The 27,980-nt window shown below is 43.8% G+C and overlaps 1 protein-coding gene across 1 annotated transcript; it reads left to right on the top strand.

The window, feature by feature from the left end:
* On the top strand, positions 1 to 27,980 carry LOC311224082 (uncharacterized protein). Its single transcript, XM_084308899.1, has 3 exons — positions 1 to 148; positions 4,417 to 4,486; positions 22,330 to 27,980. The coding sequence occupies exon 3, from the start codon at positions 22,402 to 22,404 to the stop codon at positions 25,312 to 25,314; it is 2,913 nt and encodes a 970-aa protein (XP_084165025.1). The 5' UTR covers positions 1 to 148; positions 4,417 to 4,486; positions 22,330 to 22,401; the 3' UTR covers positions 25,315 to 27,980.

Raw genomic sequence — 27,980 nt, 5'->3', positions numbered from 1 at the left:
CTAGCAGGATTCTGCAGGAACCAGTTCTAACACAACCGACACTACCTACCTAACCACCACCCGTCAAGCTGCAGCACCAGAGGGGAAGGAAGGAAGGAAGCTCGGTTCCTTTATAAAAACGGGCCAACCGTGGACCAGATAAAACACGGTAAGCTATTGTGCAGATGATAGTAGCTAGCTGTGTTAGCTTGCGACTCGTTTTCCCCTCAAAGAACACGACGCCAGGCCACCTTCCTCCTGAGCTAGCGAACGCACCACTGACCACAGGAAAAACCGCCGAACGCCACTTGACACTGTTATTAAAGCTAGTGCTATTTTCACCAACATTTGGGTGTATAGCTAACGTTAGCTAACAAGTGGCAAATGCACCTGAGGTTAATAATAAACCTAGCTCGAATACCTCGCGTCGTAAGCTATAGCTAATAACGCTGGCGGCGAGGAGCAAGGTGGCTAACGTTAGCAGCACAGCTAGCTTGAACTTGCACTGATGGTTGGTTTGTTAAATGCTAACGCTAACCACAGGGGGGAGCTGTTGGCATTTTATTTTTTGCAGCGTGTTGGTTTTGAAATGGGTCGTTACATGCACTTGTTTCTATCTATGCTGCATATTTTTTAGACTCACATTGTGTGCCCCAATGGTGATTCTGTTTATAAACCAGGGGTATGTATTTAAAGTGCACTCTCAGCTTTACAGGTATATACCCTGTCCACTTTGAGACAAAAATGAACTGCAAGTTCAAGTTCAAGTTCAAGTTCTTTAATAGTTGTCATACAGAAGTACAGAATACTTTCATACAAAATGCTTCTTACTGTTACGCTCCAGAGACTGTGCTAGACAAGATAGTATCAAATAACATAATAACATAATATAGCATGAATTTAGAAGAAGAATGAGGTCACAGTTGTTCGGTATAGACATATGTACAATGTTCTGAGTTACCATATAATATACAATACACAATACTATGCAGTGTACTAATGTACAGTACTATCTAGTGCAAAGCAGAAGTGGGATGAGGTACAATTTTAGGTACAATTTACAGTAAGGTGTACGAGTTGTAGTGCAATCCTTCATCCATAAATATAAAGTGTGGGGAGTGGGTGCTACAGTGTGTTTGTTTAAAGTGGGTGTGTGCTATAAAGTGTGTGTAGTGGGTGCTACAGTGTGTTTGTTTAAAGTGAGTGTGTGCGTGTGGATGTGTGTGCTATGTGTGTTTGGTGGTTGTTGTTGTGTAGTGTTCATTCATTGTTCGTTTAGCAGCCTGATGGCCTGGGGATAGAAGCTACTTCTGAGTCTTTCTGTGCTCGCCTTGAGACTCCTGTGTCGCTTGCCTGACGGCAGCAGTTCAAAGAGGCAGTTGTTCGGGTGGCTCGAGTCCTTAATAATTCTCTTAGCCTTCCCCTTGCAACGCTTGTTGTAAATGTTCTGGAGAGTGGGGAGCCCCCCTCCAATTGTGCGTTCGGCTGAACGTGTCACTCTTTGTAGTCTGCTTTGGTCTTTTGCAGTGCTATTCCCAAACCAGGAGGTGATGTTGCCGGTCAAGATGCTCTCTATTGTACATGAGTAGAAGTTCTTAAGGATCTTCTGGCTGACTTGGAACTTCCTTAGGCGCCTGAGGAAGTAGAGGCGTTGTCGTGCCTTCTTCACCACACTGTTAATGTGTATGGTCCATTTCAAGTCCTCGGATATGTGGGCTCCGAGGTACTTGAAGCTGTTGACTCTCTCAACCGGTGCCCCGTCGATGCTGAGGGGGCTGTAGTCCTTGACCCCCGACCTCCTGAAGTCCACAATCATCTCCTTTGTTTTGCTGACGTTCAGGGAGAGGCTGTTTTCCTGGCACCATCCCGCCAGGACCTTGACCTCTTCCAGGTAGGCCCTCTCGTCGTTGGCAGAGATCAGGCCCACCACCACTGTGTCGTCAGCAAATTTGACGATTGTATTGCTACTCCGCTGAGCCACACAGTCGTGTGTGTACAGGGAGTAGAGGAGGGGACTCAGAACACAGCCCTGGGGGGCCCCTATGTTGAGGGTGATGGATGAGGAGGTGCAGTTGCCTGCATGGAACTAGCATGAATTGAATTAGCTGGTTCCTAGCTGTATGTGTATGTGATACTGTGAATACTATTTCAGTTAGTTAGATAGTAAATTATATTGACTTATTTGTTTACACTGCTTGTGTTGTTTTTACTACCTGTACCCCCTCATCCCCCATGCTGCTATGATGCCTGAATTTCCCCAAGGGGATCAATAAAGGAATATCTTATCTACCGCTATGCTTTGCTTAGCCCCTTTCGTGACTGTAATGCACGCCAACAGGGTTGGACGAGTGAATACACAGTCCCTTATTCCTCCATAGGAAAATCCCATAATTAACTCTGAAGAACTGGTCCTCCACAAAACACTCGTTGTACAAGTAAGTATCGCAGGGAAATTTAAATTTCAAAGGTACTCCCAGTTGCACAAGGGTTTTGGACAGAAACGCAATGGTTTGAAAGCTTGGCATTGCTAATAAACATTTTAAATCATTTTAATAAACTGGTCAACACAGCTTTATTTCCGTCATTGGGTGCCGGATGCGCTGTGATCACAGGCAGCTAAAGCTGTTTGGAGCAGTGTTGACCAGTATTGCCACCTAGCAGGATGCGGCCGGTATTGCACTTTTCGGATCTCCTATGATTTCCTATGGTAACACAGAGGTCCTTGATGAATAAAAAAAATCGAATCGAATAAAAGAGAAAATGACATCTCGGGTCTGGTACTCAACCGCTGGCGAGTTAACCCGAGAAATCTCGGGTCTGGTCGCCAATGTGTTAAAGAGTACCGGCTACGTACTGGTCACCGGAGGCTTCAATAACTGATGATGATCCATTTTGTGAATCCATTTGTTTCAATCTTTGTTGGCCAACGGCTCCTGCTATCTTAACGTTAGCAAGCTAAAGGGCTGCGCTCTAACGTTACATAGCTTAATTAACGTGCATAACATAACTTACCCGTGTTACGTTAAGTAACTTGTGTTCCGCTGGGAAAGCATCAGCATCACTGCATACACTTGGTTTAATCCAAACGTCCGTACTTCGTAAACGTTGTATTATGCAATAGTGTTGTCAAAAATATAGAAAAATCGATGCATATCGATTCTGAATATTTAAAACTGTTTCAATACTCATTTCCCGAAATATCGATATTTAATTATTCATAATAATAATTATTATTATTTTTTGTATAAGGAAGTTGCATTGTTCATTTCAATACCTGTAATAGTAGTCGGAATATGACTGTAATACAAACAGTTCAGTTTGTCAGTACATGCAACACAGATTATAGTGTTTACATCTGTCTGATTGAGAAAATACCATGTTCTGCAATAAATATTATTGAAGTGAGATGAACAGTTATTTTTAAATGTGTGATCTAAAGATAAACAAAGGGTTTTAAAATATATTTATCTTCTCTTATAGTACCAGAGAGAAGCTGAGGAATCAACCAGCAACAAAAGCAACATTTTTAATTATACATTTTTTTACATTTTAAGATCGAACCTTTTTCCCTGTGGTATCGAATATCGATACTTTTCAAGGTATCGTATCGAAGTTCGAAATTCCAGTATCGTGACAACACTATTATGCAATAAGACGGGTAAGTGCAAGCTGCTGCTGCCTTCGGGGGTAGCGGGTGGGGCCACTGCTGTGTTGGGGTACTTGTGGGGAGGGGCTCATCTAGTCAAACCTGTTGGAAAAACGAGTTGAACTGATTTGCACACTCTGGGGCCCCCCGAGAGCCATGCCTTGCTGCTTGAAGCCTGTTATATTCCTTATCCCCCCCCCTACCACACACACACTACCCTGGGGCTGTTGGCCTGTAGCCCACCTTCCAGTCTGTCCTTGTAGCTGTCCTTGGCTGCTCCAAGTTCCGTTTTGAGCTCCTTTTGGACGGCCATGGCCCCCTCACACAGCCTTGACGGAGGTGGAGGCTCCTGGTTTAAACGCCATTTGTGCGCCCGTGCCTTCTGGCCATGGTCCAGTCTGGTTGGTGCAGTCTGTAATTTGTTACCTCGATAAAGGATCTTCAATCCATTAATCCAACAAATGATCACTTCAATACTAACGTCTATGAAAACAAATATTATTTATTATGTACATTTAATATATTAATAAATAATAACAATTGGTTGCCCTAAATAAAAGAGGGCAAACGTTTAGCTACATTGTTTAGTAGTTTGACAATTTAGTAATTTAGCTGACACTTTTATCCAAAGCCACTTAGATTGTGAACAACATGCCATGTAGTTTTTAGTTTCCTTTCCAGTCACTCTTGCGTAGAACTCGTTGACATGCACATAGAGTATTTGTGCAGCAACACCCTCCCTAACCTTATCATCTTGGCAGCAGTAAGAATCCCTCTCTCTCTCTCCACAGATGTACCTCTCTCAGACCTGGTAAATCCACATGACGTTTTGAGAAGTTGGACCATTTCAACAACTTTGCGGTGAGTGTTTGACAAATAAGTTAAGTGGCCCCGCATTTTATCTTTAGGTTAATATTTAATGGCCATATATGAATGTGGGCACCATGCAGCGCAGATGCCATCTGTTGGTCTCTGGATGTGTGAGGTAACAGATTTACAATTTAGTCCTTTTAGCTGACTCTTTTATCCAAAAAGATTGTGACCAACATGTCACCAGGAGCGGTACATCTCTGGCAGCTAAGGGTCAGTGGTGTTGTTCGTCAAATAGTATTGAGCTTGAGTGTTGCACTCTTTTTATTTTTGTATCTACTTTTTCTCCACATTTTCCATTTTTCTCCCATCCCAATTTCGTATTATCCAATTCTACCCTCCCCTGTCTCGAACGTTGTTAGACCATGCCTTCCACTTGTCGGCTGCAATGTGGACGAAGCCTTGCATCACCATCACGTGTCCCCTCCGGTACACGAAGAGGCAGCCGTCGCATCTTTTCACCTGCACAGTGCGATCTCTCAGTGGCGAGGAGTAACGCGGGGGAGGCTCACGCTGCCCCCGATACTTCCTGATTCTGCTGTACAGGCGCACCAACCGACCTGTAGGAGTCGCTGTCCACAACGTTTGATCCCCACCCACCGGCTTTCCCACCCCCTAATACTGCCAATTGTATTAGTATGGACCAGCCAAGCCGGAAGCAACGCCGAGAGCTGGGCTCGAACCCAGCATCTCCTGCGTTATTGGCGAGCGCCTTGCCCACTGCGCCACTTAGCCACCCCTGAGTGTTACACTCTTGAGTGTATTAATAGTAGAGGTGGGCATAGATTAAATTTTTTAATCTAGATTAATCTATCTGCAATCCTGGAGTTAATCTAGATTAAAATGGCTAATTTGAAGTCTGCCGAAGGCATTCAAAATATGTGTGTTCTACCCAAATAATGACCAGAAGTAAGTCCTTACTTTTTCTTTCCTCCTTACGTTTCTCAGGCCAGGTGGCCCATTACACCATGAGCCCATCTCCCGTTTCCAAAATGCATTACAGACTTGTTTGAAAAAGCTGTTTTGCTATGATAATTGGTAATGAAATATCAAAATAATGTTCAATAAGATGTACTTGTGTTTAATAAATTGTTTTATTCAGAAGTTAACACAAATAATGTTACCAGTACAGCAGGGCTGTACGTTAAACTTTTTTTGCACATATCACTGGTGCTACAGAGGTTGATAGTTTTGTAGCACAGGCCAATATCTTGTAGCACAAGTATAAAACGTGTTATATTTGTAACAGTCACAAATGTGCCTATTGTATTTGTGTTATTTAGTTGCAGTGCCATGTTTGGCTGTCATTTTCATGCTGACAAGTTGACGTCACACAGCCAGACACGTTACGTGTAAGGAATTATGGGATTTGTTGTTGGGTGTATGGACTCTACTAGGGGTGGGAATCACCAGTTTCATCACGATACGATATCGATTCTTTGGACAACGATATGATATTTGTCTATCTGCCACGATACGATACAATGCAGGTGCCTGCAATCGATATGAGATGATATCATAAGCCCATTTAACACAATCGGTAACATTTAGATCAACTCAAAAGGTAACAAATATAATTTGGAAAAAAAAATTAGCTCTTCCAGACATTTAAATGAAAAACTATTTATTGTTTTTAATACAAATAGACCTCCTGTTCACTATAATAAAGTGCCACGTTTTGATATATTGAGCTTTAAACTTGGGCGCACCAGGCACGTGACAAAGCAGCCAGCAATCACAGCGCTCCTGCATGAAAATGTGGAAGTAGCCATTTTAGCCAAGGCTAGCTCAGTGCTTTTTTTACTCGTTTATAAAAATTATTTTAAATGTTTATTAGCAACGCCGAGCTTTCAATGCAGCCGAGTGACATTTTATTATTACCGAATCATTATCGGGTTTCCCCCCATATCACCACTCGCCCATATGCCCTTCACAACGGTGATGTTGTCATACTTGTCATTCAGAATACACCTGCTGAACCCCTAGCGTTGACATGAGATTCGATTCCAATGTATTGGCATCATACAGCACAAGTACAGTACAACCAGAATACCTTTGACATCCAACCAGAGTGCAAATGTAACAAGTCAAGTTCAAGTTGTTTTATTTAGCTATTGCATTACAGTGAAATGCTTGGTTCTTTCACTGCCCAGTCCAGCCCAACCCAGTCCAGCATCTTTCACTGCCCAGTTCAGCCCAACCCAGTCCAGAATAGTTCCCTCTTTCATGTTAATATGTGATATCCTAATATTTTGAAGAGTAGAGACGGTGTGATTAATAAATGTTTTATGCTAATATTGTGAAGAGTAGAGACACTTATTAATGTTTTATGGTAATAAATATTTTAAAGAGTAGAGACACGGTGTGATTATTACTATGATTGAAAATCAATTTAGACGAAGACATACAAAGAAGTAATTATCACAATTAGAGATTTATTTATGGCTGGTAAAAAAATCTGGTTGGCTGGTAAAAAAAATCATATACTCGCCAGTTGGCTGGTAAGCCAAAAAGTTAGTTTCCTCCCGTATGAATGTGTATGCATGTGAATGAATGTTGGTGGTGGTCGGAGGGGCCGTAGGTAGGGATGTCCCGATCACGTTTTTTTGCTCCCGATCCGATCCCGATCATGTGATTTTGAGTATCTACCGATACCGATATTTCCCGATCCGATCAAAATTATTTTTTTTATTTTTTTTTATTCAACAAACATGACCATGTTCACGTCTTAAACTCATACTGAGGCCTTAGTTTTGGTTTTAAATTGCATATCATCATTCATTTATTTATTGTCACACAGAGCAGAAGAATTTTGCCAAAACAAACCAATAGTATCCAGCTGCAGAACAGCAGACCAGCCACACTCTCAGACCCAAACGCATTTCCTTTGATTTAATTATACATCAAATGATTTATGAAGTTAACTTTTCACCTGGATAACGTCAACATTCAGGGTGAATGTAATGTGAGAAATTGGGATAAAAAAAATTTAAATAAAAATTATTTGGGTCTGAGATTGTGGCTGGTCTGCCGTTCTGCAGCTGGATACTATTGGTTTGTTTTGGCAAAATTCTTCTGCTCTGTGACAATAAATAAATGAATGATTATATGCAATTTAAAACCAAAACTAAGGCCTCAGTATGAGTTTAAGACGTGAACATGGTCATGTTTGTTGAATAAAAAAAAAAAAAGTAAAAAAAAAAAAAAGTAAAAAAAAAAAAAAAAAATTTTTTTTTTTTTTTTTTTTTGTCGATCCCGATCATCGGAAAATCACGTGATCGGCCCCGATCCCGATCACGTGATCGGATCGGGACATCCCTAGCCGTAGGCGATGATTATTCACCACGCTTCCGTGAGTCTGCCTCAGGGCAGCTCTGGCTGCAATTGTAGCTTACCACCACCGGTATGACTGTGTATGAACGAATAATGGACTCTGTGAAGCGCTCTGGGTGTCATGAAGAGCGCTATATAAATCCAAGCCATTATTATTAGTTTCCTCCCCTGCCCCCTCTACTCCCCAGATGTACCTCTCTCTCACTCTCTACTCCACAGATGTACCTCTCTCACTCTACTCCCCAGATGTACCTCTCTCTCACTCTACTCCACAGATGTACCTCTCTCTCACTCTCTACTCCCCAGATGTACCTCTCTCTCACTCTACTCCCCAGATGTACCTCTCTCTCACTCTACTCCACAGATGTACCCCTCTCTCACACTCTACTCCCCAGATGTACCTCACTCTACTCCACAGATGTACCCCTCTCTCACACTCTACTCCCCAGATGTACCTCACTCTCTACTCCACAGATGTACCTCTCTCTCACTCTCTACTCCCCAGATGTACCTCTCTCTCACTCTACTCCCCAGATGTACCTCTCTCACTCTACTCCCCAGATGTACCTCTCTCACTCTCTACTCCACAGATGTACCTCTCTCTCACTCTCTACTCCCCAGATGTACCTCTCTCACTCTCTACTCCCCTGATGTACCTCTCTCTCACTCTCTACTCCACAGATGTACCCCTCTCTCACTCTCTACTCCCCAGATGTACCTCTCTCTACTCCCCAGATTTCTCTCACTCTCTACTCCACAGATGTACCTCTCTCACTCTCTACTCCACAGACGTACCCCTCTCTCACTCTCTACTCCCCAGATGTACCTCTCTCTACTCCCCAGATTTCTCTCACTCTCTACTCCACAGATGTACCTCTCTCACTCTCTACTCCACAGATGTACCTCTCTACTCCACAGATGTCTCTGTCTCTCTCACTCTCTACTCCACAGATGTACCCCTCTCTCTCTACTCCCCAGATGTACCTCTCTCACTCTCTACTCCACAGATGTCTCTGTCTCTCTCACTCTCTACTCCACAGATGTACCCCTCTCTCTACTCCCCAGATGTACCTCTCTCACTCTCTACTCCACAGATGTACCTCTCTCACTCTCTACTCCCCAGATGTACCTCTCTCACTCTCTACTCCACAGATGTACCTCTCTCACTCTCTACTCCCCAGATGTACCCCTCTACTCCCCAGATGTACCCCTCTCTCTACTCCCCAGATGTACCTCTCTCTCACTCGTTCTACTCCACAGATGTACCCCTCTCTACTCCCCAGATGTACCTCTCACTCTCTCTACTCCACAGATGTACCTTCTCTACTCCACAGATGTCTCTTTCTCTCTCTACTCCACAGATGTACCTTCTCTACTCCACAGATGTACCTTCTCTACTCCACAGATGTACCTCTCTCACTCTCTACTCCCCAGATGTACCTCTCTCACTCTCTACTCCACAGATGTACCTCTCTCACTCTCTACTCCACAGATGTACCTCTCTCACTCTCTACTCCACAGATGTACCTCTCTCACTCTACTCCACAGATGTACCTCTCTCACTCTCTACTCCCCAGATGTACCTCTCTCACTCTCTACTCCACAGATGTACCTCTCTCTCTCTACTCCCTAGATGTACCTCTCTCACTCTCTACTCCCCAGATGTACCTCTCTCACTCTCTACTCCACAGATGTACCTCTCTCACTCTCTACTCCACAGATGTACCTCTCTCACTCTCTACTCCCCAGATGTACCTCTCTCACTCTCTACTCCACAGATGTACCTCTCTCTCTCTCTCTACTCCCTAGATGTACCTCTCTCTCTCTACTCCACAGATGTCTCTCTCTCAGACCTGTCAAAGCATCAGCATCTTGTTCATGATTAGTAGCAGAGCTTTGATTTTAACAACCATCTATGATTATCCGATATGGTTGTCAATCATGCTATATTACATTGTTTACTACTGAATAGTAGCAATCACTGTTGGGGCCGCGCCGTGCCAATCACCAGTTCCGTTAACGACTGCAGTGATGCTCGTTAAATGGGGAATTTCGGACCTGGACCCTATTATTTCCCATGTGGTGTCCAAATGAATAACGGGGACAAACGTTTTTTGTAATTGGCCAAGTATTGATGGAGATCGCTTCAGCCGGCAGCTGCAAAACGGGCTGCGGTGTAATCGGACAACACAAACCAGCATGTCAAAGTATGTCCACTAAAAGAGTGTTTGGCTGTTCACATTATTATTATCTTAATTTTTTTGGCCAATATCAGATTCCAGTGTAAGTAAGTAAAGTTTATTTATATAGCATCTTTCACAGACCAGGGTCACAAAGTGCTTCACATATAAAAACATCAACAGAGTGCAAGGATAGCAGCATGTTAACACTTTGGCTGCCATGGGTTAAATTCATTATCAACCGTAGGTTGCCGGCTCTATTTGTCTATAGAGAAAGTCCCCTTCTTTGCAGGGCTATAACTTTTTAAATTCTATTGCTACATTGCCATTATTAGGGCCCATTCAAAGTCCTATATGTATTGTTCATTGTGTAGCAACGTTAAACTTTTTCATTCACATATTCATAGTAAAGTATGGTCTAATGTATAAGTATGTTTTCATCTCTTTCTGCAGATTTCTCCAGAACGTGATCTATAGCCCCAAATGCATTATATTGATGATGCAATACAGTTTTATGGCAATCAGCGCGATATAAAAAATTCCAACTAGACGTACTTCTAGAAGTTACTACACATCATCTGATGTGGGTCAAATGTTGATCATAGCAGTTAGTATCGAAGACGGTAATTTTACACGCTAAAACTCACCCCAGTCTCCGCGCGCCGTTGGGCGATCATCGTAGAGTAGAAATTTTATCATTATGGGATGTAGATTTACCCGGTCCATTTCCAGCTTGTATAATGGTATATACGTCCAAATCATGTTGTTTATCGAGTTATTGGCAATCGATCGCTATGTAGTGTGTCGAGATCGAGCCTCGGGACCTATAGCGAGTGCCCGGAAGTAATACGGGCGACCAGCACAACCTCTACGGCACTTCCTGTTAAGCGATTGCGCCGATCGGCCACCAGATGGCGCTCCTGAACCGCCAGAGAGCTCAGTGGGTCCTCCTGGTGGATCTCAGGCCAGCGGAGGGGAAATATGAATCCGGTCCCAGATTTTTGAAATATTGATATCAAAGACGCTGTAAAGCGTCTTCGGCAACTTGAGCATGGCCGGGAATGACGTGTTTAAGCGTTTCCCGGCACCCAAAGTGTTAAGAAGAAAGTAAGTAAAACGTGAAAGAAAAAAAAGTCATAAAAGATTTACACGCATAGTTTAGCCAAAAGCCAGTTTGAACAACAGTCTTTAGCTGCTTTTTAAAAGTGTTTACAGAGACCACAGATCTTAAGTCCATGGGAAGAGCATTCCATAGCCTGGGGGCCACGGTTTCAAAGGCTTGGTCACCTTTTGTTTTTAATCTAGACCGCGGGATAGCCAACAAGCCCTGGTCAGAAGACCTGAGAGATCTACTGGTGGTGTAAGGACGCAGTAGGGACAGCCAGCAAGCCCTGGTCAGAAGACCTGAGAGATCTACTGGTGGTGTAAGGACGCAGTAGGGACAGCCAGCAAGCCCTGGTCAGAAGACCTGAGAGATCTACTGGTGGTGTAAGGACGCAGTAGGGACAGCCAGCAAGCCCTGGTCAGAAGACCTGAGAGATCTACTGGTGGTGTAAGGACGCAGTAGGGACAGCCAGCCAGCAAGCCCTGGTCAGAAGACCTGAGAGATCTACTGGTGGTGTAAGGACGCAGTAGGGACAGCCAACAAGCCCTGGTCAGAAGACCTGAGAGATCTACTGGTGGTGTAAGGACGCAGTAGGGACAGCCAGCAAGCCCTGGTCAGAAGACCTGAGAGATCCACTCGTGGTGTAAGGACGCAGATGTACGCAGGTGCCTGACCATGAAGTGCTCTGTAGGTGATGTCCAGAACCTTAAACTGAATTATATTGATGGGGAGCCAGTGAAGGGAAACTAAGATGGGAGTGATGTGGCATGACTTTCTGGACCTAGTCAGCAGCCTTGCGGCTGCATTTTGGACCATTTGTAGCCGGCCAAGGGTGGACGCATCGAGGCAAGTGAACAGGGAGTTAAAGTAGTGCAGGCGGGATGAAACAAATGCATGAATAATCATTTCCAACAGACCGAAGTGTGAACTGGTCACTGCTCCTGAACTGACCCGCATGTGCAAAATGAACAATTAAGAAGATGGGTTCAAACATGGGAACACTGAAGTCACAGTTTATGGTTTAATTTAGAAGTTGATGTGCAGTGGAGCTGTCAAGTAATTTGTGAGCAGATGATAATGGGGGTGAGGAGGTTAGAGAGGCATTTCAATATGCTTTCAAACACAGCAGTTGTGATACTGTATGTGCCCTCAAGTTTTGCTTGTACAGAATGATCAGCCCAAATACCTACAAGGTAAACGCCTCACTGTCCCTCCACTGACCACCTCCACCACAGCTGTCTTCCATGTTTATATTCACAGTGATTCCCACAGCACGCAATTGTGACTAATGTCAATCTAGAGTGACATAAAAGTCGCATGAATTCCGTTATGAATGGTAAATAAATGGCTGCATTTTATATAGTGCTTTTTATCCAAAGCGCTTTACAATTTGTTCCTCATATTTGACCCATTCACTCACACATTCACACACCGATGGCGGAGGCGACCATGCGAGGTGCCAACCTGCTCATCAGGAAAAATTAGGGGTTAAGTGTCTTGCTCGGGAGGAGCGTAATTGAACCAGGAACCTCCGGATTACCAGACTACTGCTCTACCTCCATTAGCCACTGTCGCCCCCCCCCCCCCATTATGAATTCAGACGAGCAGTTTTTCTGTCCGTTTTAGTACTGGACCTTTGGTTCAGTACGCGCTGTGTACCGAACGAATGCAACGGTACGTTAACCACTAACGGAACACACGTGCAGACATTATTTTTGCGTGCAGAATTTTATTCACGTGAAGTTAAATCTACTCTAGAAGTGAAACTTAAAAAGCATACACCAGCGGGGGCGGTAGGCAATTAATTTACTCAGTGGATGCCTGAACACAGAATGACACCGGTATCACTGAATACCGCGGCAAGCCTAGGTGGAACTAAGTAGAACTTAATAAAAGATAATTATATTTATTTATGTTAAATATATAATAATTATTATAAATACTTTTTCCTGTTGTACTGAACCGTGACCCCAAAACCGAAGTATGTACCGAATCGTGGCTTGTGTGTGTACACCCCTACTGTATCCTGATGAGGTTTGGTGGTCCTCTGTGGCAGAGAGATGCAACTCTCATTGACATGTAGAAAGCCATTATTGGTGATCTCCCGCCCTGCATCACTTCATTGCTGGATTGGAGCTCTGGACTTTTATCAGGGGCGACAGTGGCTCAGGAGGTAGAGCAGTCGTCTGGTAATCTGGAGGTTCCCGGTTCGATTCCCGGGCAGCATGTCAAAGTGTCCTTGAGCAAGACACTTAACCCTTAATTGCTCTCGATGAGCAGGATGGCACCTTGCATGGTTCCCTCTACCATTGGTGTGTGTGAGTGAATGGGTAAAATGTGAGGAATAAATTGTAAAGCGCTTTGGATAAAAGTACCGGTATGGGCAGGGTAATGGTAGAAAGAGCAATAACATTTAGATCTGAATATAAAAATATGAGAAAACATAGATGGTGTAAACAATATTGTTAACTCTGAATATAAAAATATGAGAAATAAACCATAAACAAAGGTGCAGATGAGGGTCTATAAATATAGGCCAGAATATATCGGAATATATATATCGGTAAACGGTATACATAAGGTACCTGGCATGGCTAACTGGCATGATATACTTTATGATCATGTATGAGGTTACAAATTTAACCTCACGGATGCTTAAAAAACAATTGGATCACTTTTATTCTCAGTCACTATTTGTCAATACAACACGGGTGCATTGATTATTTATGATGCGTGACAGGCTTTTGATGTCTTCTGTAGTGCCTGTGTGACATGCCTTTCAAAATAATTGTAGGCTACTGATTAGAGCCAAGTTGATATTGATATACACCTGTTTCTTACAGACGGCAACTGTAGTCTGCAGTGGAGCTGTCAAAACTGGGCAAAAATTACATTTGACTATTCCTTCTAAAAAAATCACTTTGGTTTGAAACATCCAGTTTCCTCATTTTACTTCTCCGGCAAGCCATCCGAAGAGATCCCAAGTCATTGCCGAGCTGCAAAACAGCGTACATACATATTTCCAGTACCCAGCGCTGAATCAATAAACACGATCGATATTTGGAATGGCGATCAGGAATTGGAATACTTCTTTTGGAGGACATCTGATCTGAGGTAAGGAATCTATTTTACCAGTCTTAGGATAATCAGCTGTTTTCACAGATATCAGCGTGTGCCATATGTGTGTGTGTGTGTGCGCGCTGATCAGGAAATGAGAGAATAGATTTTTCAGCTTGCTTCTCTAGCGTGCATAAGTACACGCATACTATCGATAATCTAGCGTTTATTTGAAAACGATTCATAAATAGGCAGAAAAATTACAAAGTTTGTGTATTCCAGAATATTCCAGTAAAGGCCGTTTATCACAGAATCTTTATATTTTCCTGAAATCACGCTGTTACCGGTACACACATTACAAAACATCTACAAAACTCATTTTCCGTGGGATTTTTATAAACTTTGGACTGTATGACCATAAGACTTCAGGCTATGGAACTGTTACTGTTGTGTTGTCCAGCTCCTACCTCATCATCTGGAACCCAAAAACAGGAATCTGGCGACAAGTCAACACAAGTAAGAAAATATATTTAATGTTGAATTAATAATCGTGTAAGTATGATTGATATCTAGGGCTGTACCAAATGCTTCGAAGCTTCGATCATAATATTGACATTTGAATTCTAAATCAACATTCGAATTTTAAATTTATTTAAAAAAAACAATATATTTAAAAAAAAAATTGTATTCAATCTGTTTAAACCAGTGCTTCTCAAACTTTTTCGGTCAGGCCCCCCTTTGGCGGACCAAAATATTTTGGGCCCCCCCCCCCTCGGCCCAACAAAATAGTCATGAAATGGGCCATGTTTAAATTGATTGAAATAACACCAATATCGTGACCTTTCAAATTGACAACACCTTCCCTCGCGAGAGCCACCTGCCTCGCTGTGAAACAGCACTGCAGAATGGTCGGCTCCCATCTCCTCACACAGCGCAGAGAACAGGCGCGCTTTCAGGGGTCGGGTTTTGATGAAATTTACCACGTTTATAACTTCTGTCAACCTCATTCAGCTCAGGGCTAAGCTGTCTTGACGCTGGCGCCTCTGTGAATTTACAGTGCGTCCATTGCGCGTTTGGCGAGACCCCCTTGCAGGGCTCCAGACTAACTTTTTTCACCACCGTCCCAGAACCGTCCCGAAATACAATCTTAACCGTCCCAAAGTGAATGTAACCGTCCCAAAAATCAAATGTCGTTTCTTTACTTTGGTTTTGTCGTCTATAGTTGTTATTGCCATAAGAAACACCATTCAGAGAAGGGGAGAATAAATTGATTTAGTCAAAAGGCTCCCAGGTGGAAAGATTTCACAAGAATAATTATGATTAAAAATAAATAAATATATATAAAAAAAAGTGTTTAAAAAGGTGCTAGTATAGGGATATTTGGTCACGGTGCTGTTATAGTCAACCAATTGGAGCCATGTTGATTATTCCTTCCATAGGAAAATATATTTAAATGTATTTGTATTTTATTTCGTTTTAGTTTTTTTTGTTATTATAAATGTGTGTGTTTATGGTTGAAAATGTTAGAGATAAATAAAGATCAAATCTAACTGAATAGGTTATCCCTCTCCTAACAAGAAAGAAAAACGTAGTTTAGCTTTAAACTATATAATGTCATTGCGTCCAGAGATTCCACCTTTGATAACTAAAGTAATGACACTTGACTAGTAATGAAACATGTCCCTTAGATCGCGCTGTCCTCCTGGTCGATATTGATGATAACTGCTGCTAAAATAAAATCAAATAAGTCCTGAGTCGAGACTCCGTGCTGCTGTTCCCAACGAATCCCAATAGTATGCAACTGCAGAGCCAGGGGCGCTTTCAGGTCCGGTCACAGGCCCGCTCAACGGCGCCCCCCACCCAATGGCTGAATTGCCAATGGCTGAATTGGAGTATTGCACAGTGCCAGGGTTTAGCCGTGCTGTGGCCTTGTCTCCACTAGCCAGGGTTTAGCAGTGCTGTGGCCTCGTCTCCACTAGCCAGGGATTAGCCGTGCTGTGGCCTCGTCTCCACTAGCCAGGGATTAGCCATGCTGTTGCCTGTCTGGCACACAGTGAGCGTCTCCATTGTCTTTAGAACCTGGTCAAACCTGTCTGGGACTGTTGTATCATCACGGTTTAGCTTGTGCACCACAGTTGTCTGTGTGAATTTTGAAAGGAGAGTTTACAAGAAACACAATGGAGACGCAAACTCAACCATACCGTACCTTGCTAGACCATGGCTAGCCCCAGCCAGGCTGAACATGAGCTAATGGAGACCAGGCAGAAGAGACATCTGGTTATACTGCGTGCATGTACAACAGTGCTGTATATTATACACCGCATATTTACATTTATATCTTTATATTTACCGCATATAGCCTATATATATATACCCATATTTGTCTGAATATACCTGCATATAACCCCTCTATATACTTGCTTATACACCTGCACATAACCCATAGCTCTGTATGATAGCATGTACAATAATGCTATATGTATGCATATATATACAGTATATATATATTTCTCACCGCATATATATCTATCCTCACCTGTCTGTACTTACCTGCACATAGTCCCTTACTATATCTATATCTGTACATATCCTAACTCTTACTAGTTACGCTGCCAGACGGTAGTAGTCATACTGTCTTTATTTATTATATAACAACTCTGTACATACATCTGATTAGGACTATTACTCAGTAGCACTCACAGGCCTTTCTGTGTGGAGTTTGCATGTTCTCCCCGTGCTCGCAAGGGTTTCCCCCCCGATAAGATAAACCCAATGGAAAAACATGCACAACAACAAGATCGCTAACGCTGTGGCGTCCTTGACGAAGACGGACAGGAGCACTTGGATTGGTCCCCTGGCGCGGCTCACGTTGTGCCTGTCTGCTCCCGGCTGCCCTTGGGGGGGAAGGACGACGGGATGGGTTAATCGCAGATACGAATTGCATGCATGCATCGCATGTGTGCCAATTGATGACCTCGGAGCAGGTCCTAAATTAAATTTAAATTATTATATTTTATCACCTGTACATTGTGTATTACTATTGCACTACTGTTACATTTGCACTGTGGTTGGATGCCACTTATTTTTATTGTGCTTTATGATGACGACACATTTTAATCTAAATCTAATTAATCCCTATTTTGGAAAAGGGCTTGTATGGTTTCTGAAGGCTAGAAAACTTGCCCTCCCGGACTCTCTCGGAGGAAGCGGCACGGTCATGTTTTTCTCAATACTAAAATGACCAGTGAAATTATGGCCTGTACTAGTTGTCAACATTATGCCAGACTATGTTTAAATGGAGCCTGGGTCCCCAAAGAAATGGTAAACATATCCTTTAAATCAACAATCGGCACTACATGTTTTTTCTGAATGTATTTACATTTAAACAAGCGGTGACGATACAATTATCTAAAATAATCTGAATCTTTTTCATTTATTTAATTATTTCCCTTTTTTATGTATTCCATTCAAAAGGAATCTGAAAGGTCTTTATTGCCAAGTAAGTTTGCACATACAAGGGATTTGTTTTGGTTGGTGCAACATTAACAGACAATTAACACTTTCAGTGCCACGAGGTGGCGCCAGAGTTGGCTCTTGAATGCCACCATCGGCGCCAATGTTACGCTTAATATCGCCTAATTTTTATCGCTTCATTTCCGTTTGAGAGCATTTTGAAAAGCACCCGTTTTGAGGTAAAAAACAGTCCATTCTGGACCATTTTATGATAATCGTCTGCCTATTTATGAATCGTTTTCAAATAAACGCTAGATGATCAATATTATACGTGCACACACGCACATTCGAGCTGCGCACGGATAAATAAGTGTATAGATCCAACGTGATACAGTAGTACACATGATTCCGTGGGGCTCAGAGGATCCAGAATGAACTGTGGTAACCCTGGCTGGATCAGTGGACTGGAAAATGTGGAGTACAGGATTTTTTTCCCCATCCATTTTCATTGAGTCCATTCCAAAATCCCTTATGTCATCTGGGAGATGATAGGGGGCGCTTTTTTCCACATCTGATCGCCGGCGGCACTCGGGTATACTAGGGTAGGCTCGCGTGATGCAATATGATTTCAGATCGCTAAAAAATCAGAAATCTCGTGAGTGGCTTTCAACGAGATATTAATAATTCCGAGAACTTGTGAGTGGCATAGAAAGTGTTAAGGTAGAATAAAATGGAATATATAAAACTTTAAGTATAATATATGCTTGGGGAGGGGAGGTACAGGTAGTAAAAAGCAGTGTAAACAATAACAAATCAATATAATTAACTCTGGACATAATGGTCAACAAGGTGTGAAATGAGTATGTATGCCCTCTTGTTATATTTGCCCTACAATAAATAGTTACAATATATAATCTAATCTAATATATAGTCTGGGAAAAAATCTAAAAATGCTAAATATATGATCTGGTGAAGTATACAATATTCACATAAGGTAGTATATTGTCTGGTTGGATGTCTGGCAGCAGTCCCTGCCCACTGTTGTGGAGCCTGATGGCCGCTGGTATGAAGGACTGGCCGAGGCGGTTAGTTGAGTGTCGGGGGGGGGGGGGGGGTATGAGTCTGTGACTGAACGTGCTTCTCATCTTGACTAGCTCGTCGTAGAGGGGGTGGGAGGGATTCTCCAGGATAGCAGCCAGCTTCCTTCTCATCCCCCTCTCTGCCCCCAGCATGCCACAGCATAGAAGAGGACGCTGGCCACTACAGACTGGTAGAATGACTGCAGCAGTCTATTGCAAACATTGAAGGACCCGAGTCTCCTCGGGAAGAACAGCCTGCTCTGTCCCTTCCTGTAGAGGGCCTCTGTCTTGTCCGACCTGTCCAGTTTATTGTTCAGGTGTACCCCAAGGAACTTTTATGACTCCTCCACCTCACCCTCAATCAATTAAAATGTATTAGAAATCGTGTTACATTTTCTCGGTGGTCCCTTAGCATCCAGAGGTCCACCAGGTCATTGCGGGAGAGGAATCCTGGCCCTGCGTATTTCATACCCTGTACTGTTACTATGATTAACGAGCGCTCCGTGATTAAATTTGGGGTCGTCTCTTGCAGACTTGTGTTTTCCTTGCAGCTACGTAGCCTACTATACTAGACGACTAGAAGGCTATCCGGCACTGTCCGTTTCCATTCATTGTGGTAAGCTAGGCTAACGTGCAGCCAGTTGGCTTTCTACTGAACACGAAGAGGAAACTAGTATCTATCTTATTTTCTCTCTCTGGAGAAGACGATAAGCTAATTTCCCAAAATGTTGGGACCTCTTAAAGGAAAACTCCAACATTTAGGGAAATTACCTTATTTAACATCTTCCCTGGAGTTAGACAAGAAGATACATACCTTTTTTGTCTCTGTGCATGCAGTAGGCTTAGGGAACGCCTGGACCGTTAGCGTAGCTTAGCTTCATCACTGGAAGTGGGGCAGTCCTTTACCCTGAAGTTCCCTACAACTCCAAAACGTTCCTGTAAACATGTTGTGACCACGTGGAGAAATAAAAAATAATTGAATTAGACATTTACGTTTTCTAAGCAAATATACTCTGAAAATGTTTTTGCCTAGCCACTCCTGTCGGGGCGCTGTGATTTCACGCAACGCAGTGCTACTTTCTAACGTGACGCCAGTGTTTGTTTACATGTTCATTTCATTCAAAGGATCCGAACCGATTGAAGTTTATGGATACCATGCCTTCAAATCCTCTTACCTTGACCATTAAAAGCCTCCACAATTTAGAAAACAGTATTCCCATGGCTGGTGTTGATATGCTGCTAGCTAACGAAAACCAACAAACACAGAACCGGACACTAAAGCAGATAACTAAGCATCTACTATACTTCCGGTCGGGGGGTTTCAAAATAAAAGAGCGACGTCTAAAGCACCGGAAATACGTTTATTTTGTACACTAACGTTAACACGATGTAACGTTAGTTTAGGTTCGTGTAAACAAACACTGGCGTCACGTTAGAAAGTAGCACTGCGTTGCGTGAAATCACTGCGCCCCGACAGGAGTGGTTAGGCAAAAGATTGTTCAGAGTATATTTGCTTAGAAAACGTAAATGTCTAATTCAATTATTTTTTATTTCTCCACGTTGTAAATACACAGGTCACAACATGTTTACAGGAATGTTTTGGAGTTGTATTTGGAGTGTATTTCGTGACTGTAGGGAACTTCAGGGTAAAGGACTGCCCCACTTCCAGTGATGAAGCTAAGCTACGCTAACGGTGCGGGCGTTCCCTAAGCCTACTGCATGCACAGAGACAAAAAAAAGTATGTATCTTCTTGTCTAACTCCAGGGAAGATGTTAAAAAAGCTAATTTCCCAAAATGTTGGAGTTTTCCTTAAGTGTTAATTTTGACAAGATGGTTCCAAAATGCAACTAAATAGTCAGTCTGGAGCCCTGATCACACATGATATGGAGAAAAGACTAACCTTGAGCTAACCTTTTTATAAATATGTCTATTGCAAAACCCTATCAGAATCAGAAAGGTCTTGTCAAATAGTTTGCACATACAAGGAATTTGTTTTGGTCATTTGGTGCGACATTATTGGTTGCCAGCCGGATATGGCGATTTATCGCTTGGATGCCACCACGTTAATGAATGGGAGGACGAGCACATTTGCGAATGCATAAACTATATCTTAAATGATGGCTGTGTCTAATACACCTGTCGCTTATCAATGACTTGCTTGCAGTCACGGATTGTTTTTTCATCAGTACATTTCCTTTTAATACCGTTTTGAATACGAGTATAGTTTCGGAGTGTTCTAGTAATTTCAGAGAAATTCCGCGAAAATAGCCATTTACTGGAATATACAAAACACGTTGTCATTTTCCGGCTGATTTATGAATAGTTTTCAAATAAACGCTCTATTATCGAGAGTATTTGTGTTCTTATGCACGATACAAAAGCGGGCTGAAAAATCATTTATTCGTGCTGCGCCTAATGCCACACACACACGCATGTTGTGAAATCTGTGAAAAACAACTCTGATTAAGCCAAAACTGGTCATATAGATTCCTTACCTCAGATCAGATGTTCTGCAAAAAGATGAATCCAATTCCTGATCACCATTCCAAATATTGATCGCGTTTATTGATCCAACGTTATAGTCCGAAACGCATAATCCAAGCTGCTTCCAGCCTCGCCAGTGTATCTGGTAACACGACACTGCTTGCCAGAGGTGGGAAAACCCTGGGGCAGAGTTTTTCTCTGATGCACTTTTTCACTCCAATCCAATCCAATGATGTGCATTACCATCCGGGAGACGATAGGGGGCGGTATTTGCCCTTTTCGAGCTCGGAGCCATTCCCAATGATGATGTCAGGCTGGACGGATGAAAAATGAATGGATATCGCTAATAAAAGAAATAACGAGAAATCACGTTATTGGCAACCAACACATGGCGCCCAATGTGTTAACAGACTGACAATTAAATGAGACTGTCCCCAACACAGTCTATGCCAGCTAACTTGTATAACCTTTAGTTATCTATACTAAGTTGGCTAATAACTTGTTTTTAGCTGATTGTTTACTCTCATATTTAAAGTAAAGTTATAGGGGTGTAAATATTTGACCCCACTTTGATTCGATTACGATTTTTCAGTCAACGATTCAATGCATCATGAAATATCTTAACCAATTTAGACCTAAAACGGCTGCTAAAAAAGCACTATATAGCCTGCATATACACACAAATGTGTTTCCCAGTTTGCAATGGGTTAATTTGACCATGATGCGATTCGATACATTTTCGATCAGTTAATTACCCCAAAAATGTTGAATACACAAATGTGGCAGGGGGAACTGATTCACTCAGTATGAATTGACTATAGGTCAATAAAAAAATCGTTAGTTATATATTTAAATAAAAATTAAAAATCTAATAGATTCTAACATTTTCAAATCGATGCAGTTGAATCGTCACCTTAGGACCGATTCATTGATACATTGTTACACCCCAACGAAGTCATAATAGTATCATGACATTTTTAGTGAAGTGCAAAATTGCCTAAATCCACCCCCAGAAAAGTAATCATGCCTGGGGACGAGACTATTGGTTACAAAATTATCCTTGTGAAATTACGAGATCTAATTGTCGTCTTTCATTTGTCCCTTTTCTCGCTTTGACACCTTGTTTTCTTCTCGTTTTACAGGAAATTGCCTCATGACAAATTGTGATCGAACGCCCGACACACCCCGCAGATCCGGTGGGCTCTCGTTCCACGATGCTCGGCCTCCAAGGGAACTCGTCGTCCTCTAAAGTGTACCGATGCGTGGCGTGTTCCGCCACCTTCACCGGCCTGGCCTCCCTACTGGTGCACCAGGCTACTCACGCCAACGCCATCGCCAACGCCGCCAATCATAGCATGGCGTTTCTCAACTTGCCCAAACCGCATCCCGGCCCGCCCACTCCTCTGCCCGAGGCCCCTGTCGCCGCCTCTCTGTTCATATGCGACTGCGGGGATGAGTTTCAAGACTTTAATCTTATGCTGGAACATAAGAGGTTGCATATTTCTAGCCCGCTGAATATCGGTCCTGTGTACTCTGTGGAAGAGAAGTGCGGGGAGATCGGTCGCCCCGCCGCGTCCGTGTCGCCACGTTGTGTCGTGGTACCCGCCCTCGGCGGTGCTTCGCTGGACTCTATGGTCGCCGCGGGCCTAAAGGGAGGCGCCGCTGTAGCGACTGCGCCTCAAGATCAAGGCAAGAATCCTCCAGACCCGTCTGAGAAAATATCTACCGTGCAGGACCAATCGCCGCAAGCCACCGAGGACCAGAACGATTCTACCCCCGGCGATACGATTTCACAGTGCGACGCTCTGCCCAAAAATCAAACTTTGATGAAGATGCTGGCGTCTGCCTACATGAAACGCTTTCAGCCCCCCGAGTCTCAAAAACCTCTCCTGCCCAAAACGGAGGTAATCCCGGTTGAGATAGTTACGCAAGCGATGAATTCCGATGCGCCGCCTAACGCGGATCCCTCCGTTGGCCGGTTAAGGCGGCTGCTTACGAAACCCCGTTTGAAGACTAAGTCCCCCGGTGTCGGCAGGATCCTCGATTCCAGTAGTAAGAGCATCGTGTCGCTCACTAGAACCTTTTCACCGGTTGTGATTCTCGAGACCCGTCAGAAGCTTACCGATGCTTACGTCAAAGAGGGGAGATATCAGTGCGGTCGCTGCCGCAGGGTCTTTCAAGATCTGGACAATTTGACTGAGCATCATTCCCTGCACAGGAAGGAGAAGATTAAATGCTGTCGTCATTGCAAACAATTGATCATCGGAAAGCCTCCGTTTCCGGACAATCACATCTGCCCTCAGTTACCGGGCAGAATCGCCAGCTCATTGGTTAGTAAGTTCTCCTTCGGGGACAAAATTAGACCATTCCACAATTTAAGTCAACCAAGCCATCCGAATAAGAATACTAAAAGGGTCTTCTTCTGTCCGGTGTGCAAGCACAACTATGCGCGGCGGTATAACCTCACCAAGCACAAGTGTCAGGGTCCGAGTGCAGGTGCGTCCCTCCCTCGGCATATGGGTCCAGATTTGTCCCCCGCACGGCACACCACTAGATCCAATACTAAGTGCGACGGTACTGATCTAGATGTTTCAGAGGCGTCCAGGGACATCGCCGTGGGCACAGAGGCTGCTAAAATCAAAGTAGAGAATATGTCCGAAGATTCTGAGAAATCCCAATTCCCCTGGTCCGGTATGCCTAAAAGCTTCTTGCCCTTCCGCCTGAAAGCGTCCACGTTCAACACGGACCCTACTCCATCCAAGAGTTCGCTGCCGCAGGAGGACGAAGCCGCGGCGGCTTGTCCCGAAGAGAACGATGGAGGGCAGTGGACGATGCCCTTGGATGACGACATGGAGGAGGCGCTGAGCGCTGCTGAGGATGGGGACAGCGAAGTAGAGGAACCCATGTCGCCGGGGGTCGTGGCTCAGAGCATGCCGTTCTTCATTAGAGACGGCGTGAAACGTTACCCCTGCAATAGTTGTCAGAAGATCTATAGCCGGCAAGACACACTAAGACGTCATCTCAGGCTGTGTGGATTCAGGCCACCCGGATTTGGGCCGATCCCGCAGAATGCCGATAAGGTCCGACATATGTTGGGGGCCATGCCACTTGATGCTCCCAGGGTGAAACCTATATTTGACTGTTTTGTCTGCGGGAAGAGCTTCAACCGCAAAGATAACATGTTGACCCACAGGAAGAAATGTCAGTTGAAACGAACCACGACGAGCACAGACGGTGAACCCGTGCAGCAGAGTTTCTCAGGCAATGAGTCGCCCGAGGATCAAAGTCAGCAGGACGACGAAGGGAACTGGGGCATCATGTCTCTGCCCTCCGTGCTTCCCAGGCGAGTGACATGCGAGTGCGGGGCTGGTTTTACATCTCCGAGGCTCCTCCTGGAGCATCTCCAGAAACACGCGCAGGAATCCTACACCTGTCCCACGTGCGGAGAGACCGTGAGTTCCTGGGCCGACTACGAGGTCCACCTGCAACACCACATGCATCCACGTAACGAGCTCTACAAGGGACCGCCGCCGCAGCGGTCGCAACCGCTGCTGCTGCGTTTCCAGCAACAGCCGGCACAGCCGCCTCCGTCTCAGGGGCGGCAGCCTTCGCCCAAGCAGCCCTCCGCGGCGCAGCAACACCGGCCTCCGCCCAAGCAGCAGCAGCCGCACCCCGCGCTGCACCTCCCGAATCTAAACGCCAAGCAGCGGATCCCGTGCATGCGGTGCAACAGCACGTTCTCCAACCGTGCTTCGCTACGAAAGCACATAGCCCTGAACCGGTGCAAAGGGGGACGCGTGGCGACCCTGCCCAAGGTGAGTTCCCGCTGCTCTCGCTGCAACGCGGACTTCCCCAACGTCATGAGTCTGGTGTTTCACCAGAGGAGCGGCAACTGCAAACCCGCCTTCAAGCCCATCCGCTGCTCCGTGTGCGTGCGTTGGTTCAGCACCATGGACGGCTTGCAGAAGCACCTACTCACACACAGCCAGTCCGAGTCGCATCGCTGCGACGTCTGCCTGGGTATGTACCGAAACATCAAGTCGCTGAAGAACCACAGACGGAGGGTTCATCGCATTATGGCTGGTCCAGCGACCATGCCCAGAACAAAACAAGAAAAGGAGGATTAACTGCAGTATAGTTTGGATGGAATAGTTGTCCGTAAATGTAACTTGTAAGAACACTGATTTTTGAGAACGTTAGGACATTGTTATTGCCATCAGTTGCTGAGAGAGAAATGAATGGAATACCACATTTTATTGTGCAACAGAATTATTTCAATATGTCTGCCTGGATGTATGTAAACCACTCTAATAACAGCTGATTTGCAACTTTTGGGGCTAAATTGGCACGCTTAACAAAGGATTTCCATTATGTTACTCGGATGTCTTGAGATAGGGGTTTTGAGCACTATTTTCTTGTCAAATGTGGTTGTATTCTGTCTTTGTTGATAACAAAACTGAGCCCAGGTCCCCTCAATACATCTCGATGTGATTTTAGTGTGAAGGATAAACTATACATTAGAATATTCAAATGTCATCACTATGTGATCATTTTTCCTGTAATTTCCAATGTAAAATTGTATAGCGAAACGTAACTGAAATTACACTTGACCTATTTTCACATAGTGATGGAAGGGTGAACATTTTGGTCCATCCATTCTGATGGTCCGTACTAAAAAAATCACTCTTAACTAGGGGTGTAAAGGTATCCGTACCGAACCAAACCGTTTCAGTGTACCGTACCGTACCCTACGGCTGTGTAGTGTACCGAACGAATACAACGGTATGTTAACCACTAACGACCGCCTACCGGGGGCTGTTTTTTTCACAATCTAATATAATTATTATAATATTATATATATATATTTTTTTTACAAGTCGATTATTAACACTATGATCGCCGGGAACGAGTTTTCACGTCATTCAGAGCCATGCTCATTCTGCCGAAGACGCCGTAACTCGTCTTTGATGTCAATATTTCAAAAATCTGTCATCGAAATCATATTTCCTTTCCGGAGCCCTGAGACACAGTGCTGATCTCCTCTCAACTCTCTAGCGGTTCAAGAGCGCCATCTGGTGGCCGATCGGCAGATCGCCAACCGGATATTAACCTTTGAACCGGTAGTACTCATCCAAATGTGGTCTGGCCACTCTCTATAGCTCCCGCGACTCCATCTTGAAACACTGGATAATGGATCGCTCGCCCTAAATCAATAAACAACGTTATTTGGACGTATATACTATTATACAACCTGGAAATGGATCGGGCATTTCTACATCCCCATAATAGAAAAAAATCTGTTCCACGCTCATCTGCCAGCGGCGCGAGGAAGCCACGGTAAGATTCAGCGTTATATTCTAACGTATTCTATACTAACTGATCTGATGAACATATGACCCACTCTGGATGAATCCTCTAACGCTGCCCACGGAATTATAAACGATCCCCCGCCCATCCGCTCATCATCAGATGATGCGTAGAAACGTCTAGAACCACGTCCAGTTGAAACTTTTTATCTCGCACAGATTCCTACCAAACTGTATTTGATCATCAATATAATGCATTTAGGGCTATAAATCACGTTCTGAAGAAAGCTGCAGAAAACGATAAAAACATACTTATACATTAGACCATATTTTAGTATGAATATGTGAATGAAAAAGTTTAACGTTGCTACACCCTGAACAATACATATAGGACATTGAATGGGCCATAATAATGGCAATGTAGCAATAGAATTTAAAAAGTTATAGCCCTGCAAAGAAGGGGAACTTCTCCATAGACAAATAGAGCTGGCGAGGGATGGTAAATTATGAATTTAACCCATGGCGATCAAAGTGTTAATTTCAATATAGAATATTCGTTGACAGCCCTACAAGTACAATTAGTTACTGCACACTACATCACCCCTGAGTGGAACATGAAAAGCCAAACTTTCCCCCACTGTGCCGAAAACCCGTACCGAACCTTGACTTCAAAACCGAGGTCCGTACCGTACCGTGGTTTTTGTGTACCGTTACACCCCTACTCTTAACCCTTTGGTAGTGAAAGGGTTAACCATTATACTGCGACAGGGTTAACCCTTTCACAACCACACTACATAAGGTTAACCCTTTCACTACCATCTGTAGTGTGGTAGTGAAAGGTTAACCTTCTGTAGTGTGGTAGTGAAAGGGTTGAGGGCCATCGAGATGTATTCCGGGGACCACATGTTCACAAAGCTTCCCAGAATAGGAACGCTGATCTGGGGCCAGTGACTGCCTGTAACACTTCTCTTTGTGACCTTATTTAAACGGACCGAAGCACACTCTAGATCAGTACTCGCACACTTGAGAGGCTTAGGCTACGTTCACACTGCAAGCCTTAGTGCTCAATTCTGATTTATTGCTCGGATCTGCTTTTATTTTTGGCTGTTCACATTATTATAATTTCTTCTTTATTTTTTTTACGTGTCCCAATATCAGATTCCATTGTGAACTGGTCATGCTCCTGAACTGACCCGCATGCGCAAATTAACAAAGAAGATGGACACATTGACTAATGTAAATCTAGAATGTCGTAAAAGTCTCATGAAAGTCAGGTGACATGTTCAGACTGAGGTCACATTGCAAAAAATCTGACCTGTATCTGATTTAGGAACCACATAATAGTGTTGAATTGAATTGAAAAGCTCAGATTCCATGTGATTTGTGCTGTTCACACAAAAAATCTGATCTGAGTCACATATGAGCAAAGAAATGACATTTTGGGCCACTCTGGCCTGCAGTGTGAACATAGCCTTAGTAGGGGTGTA

The sequence above is a fragment of the Notolepis coatsorum genome, assembly GCF_963971535.1.
Source record: "Notolepis coatsorum genome assembly, chromosome: 2".
Taxonomy (NCBI): domain Eukaryota; kingdom Metazoa; phylum Chordata; class Actinopteri; order Aulopiformes; family Paralepididae; genus Notolepis; species Notolepis coatsorum.
The sequence above is the reverse complement of the archived record's forward strand: the minus strand, read 5'-3'. Positions and strand labels throughout refer to the sequence as shown.

Coding starts and splice junctions, on each gene's coding strand:
- LOC311224082 (XM_084308899.1), top strand. CDS start 22,402: ATGCTCGGCCTCCAAGGGAACTCGTCGTCCTCTAAAGTGTACCGATGC.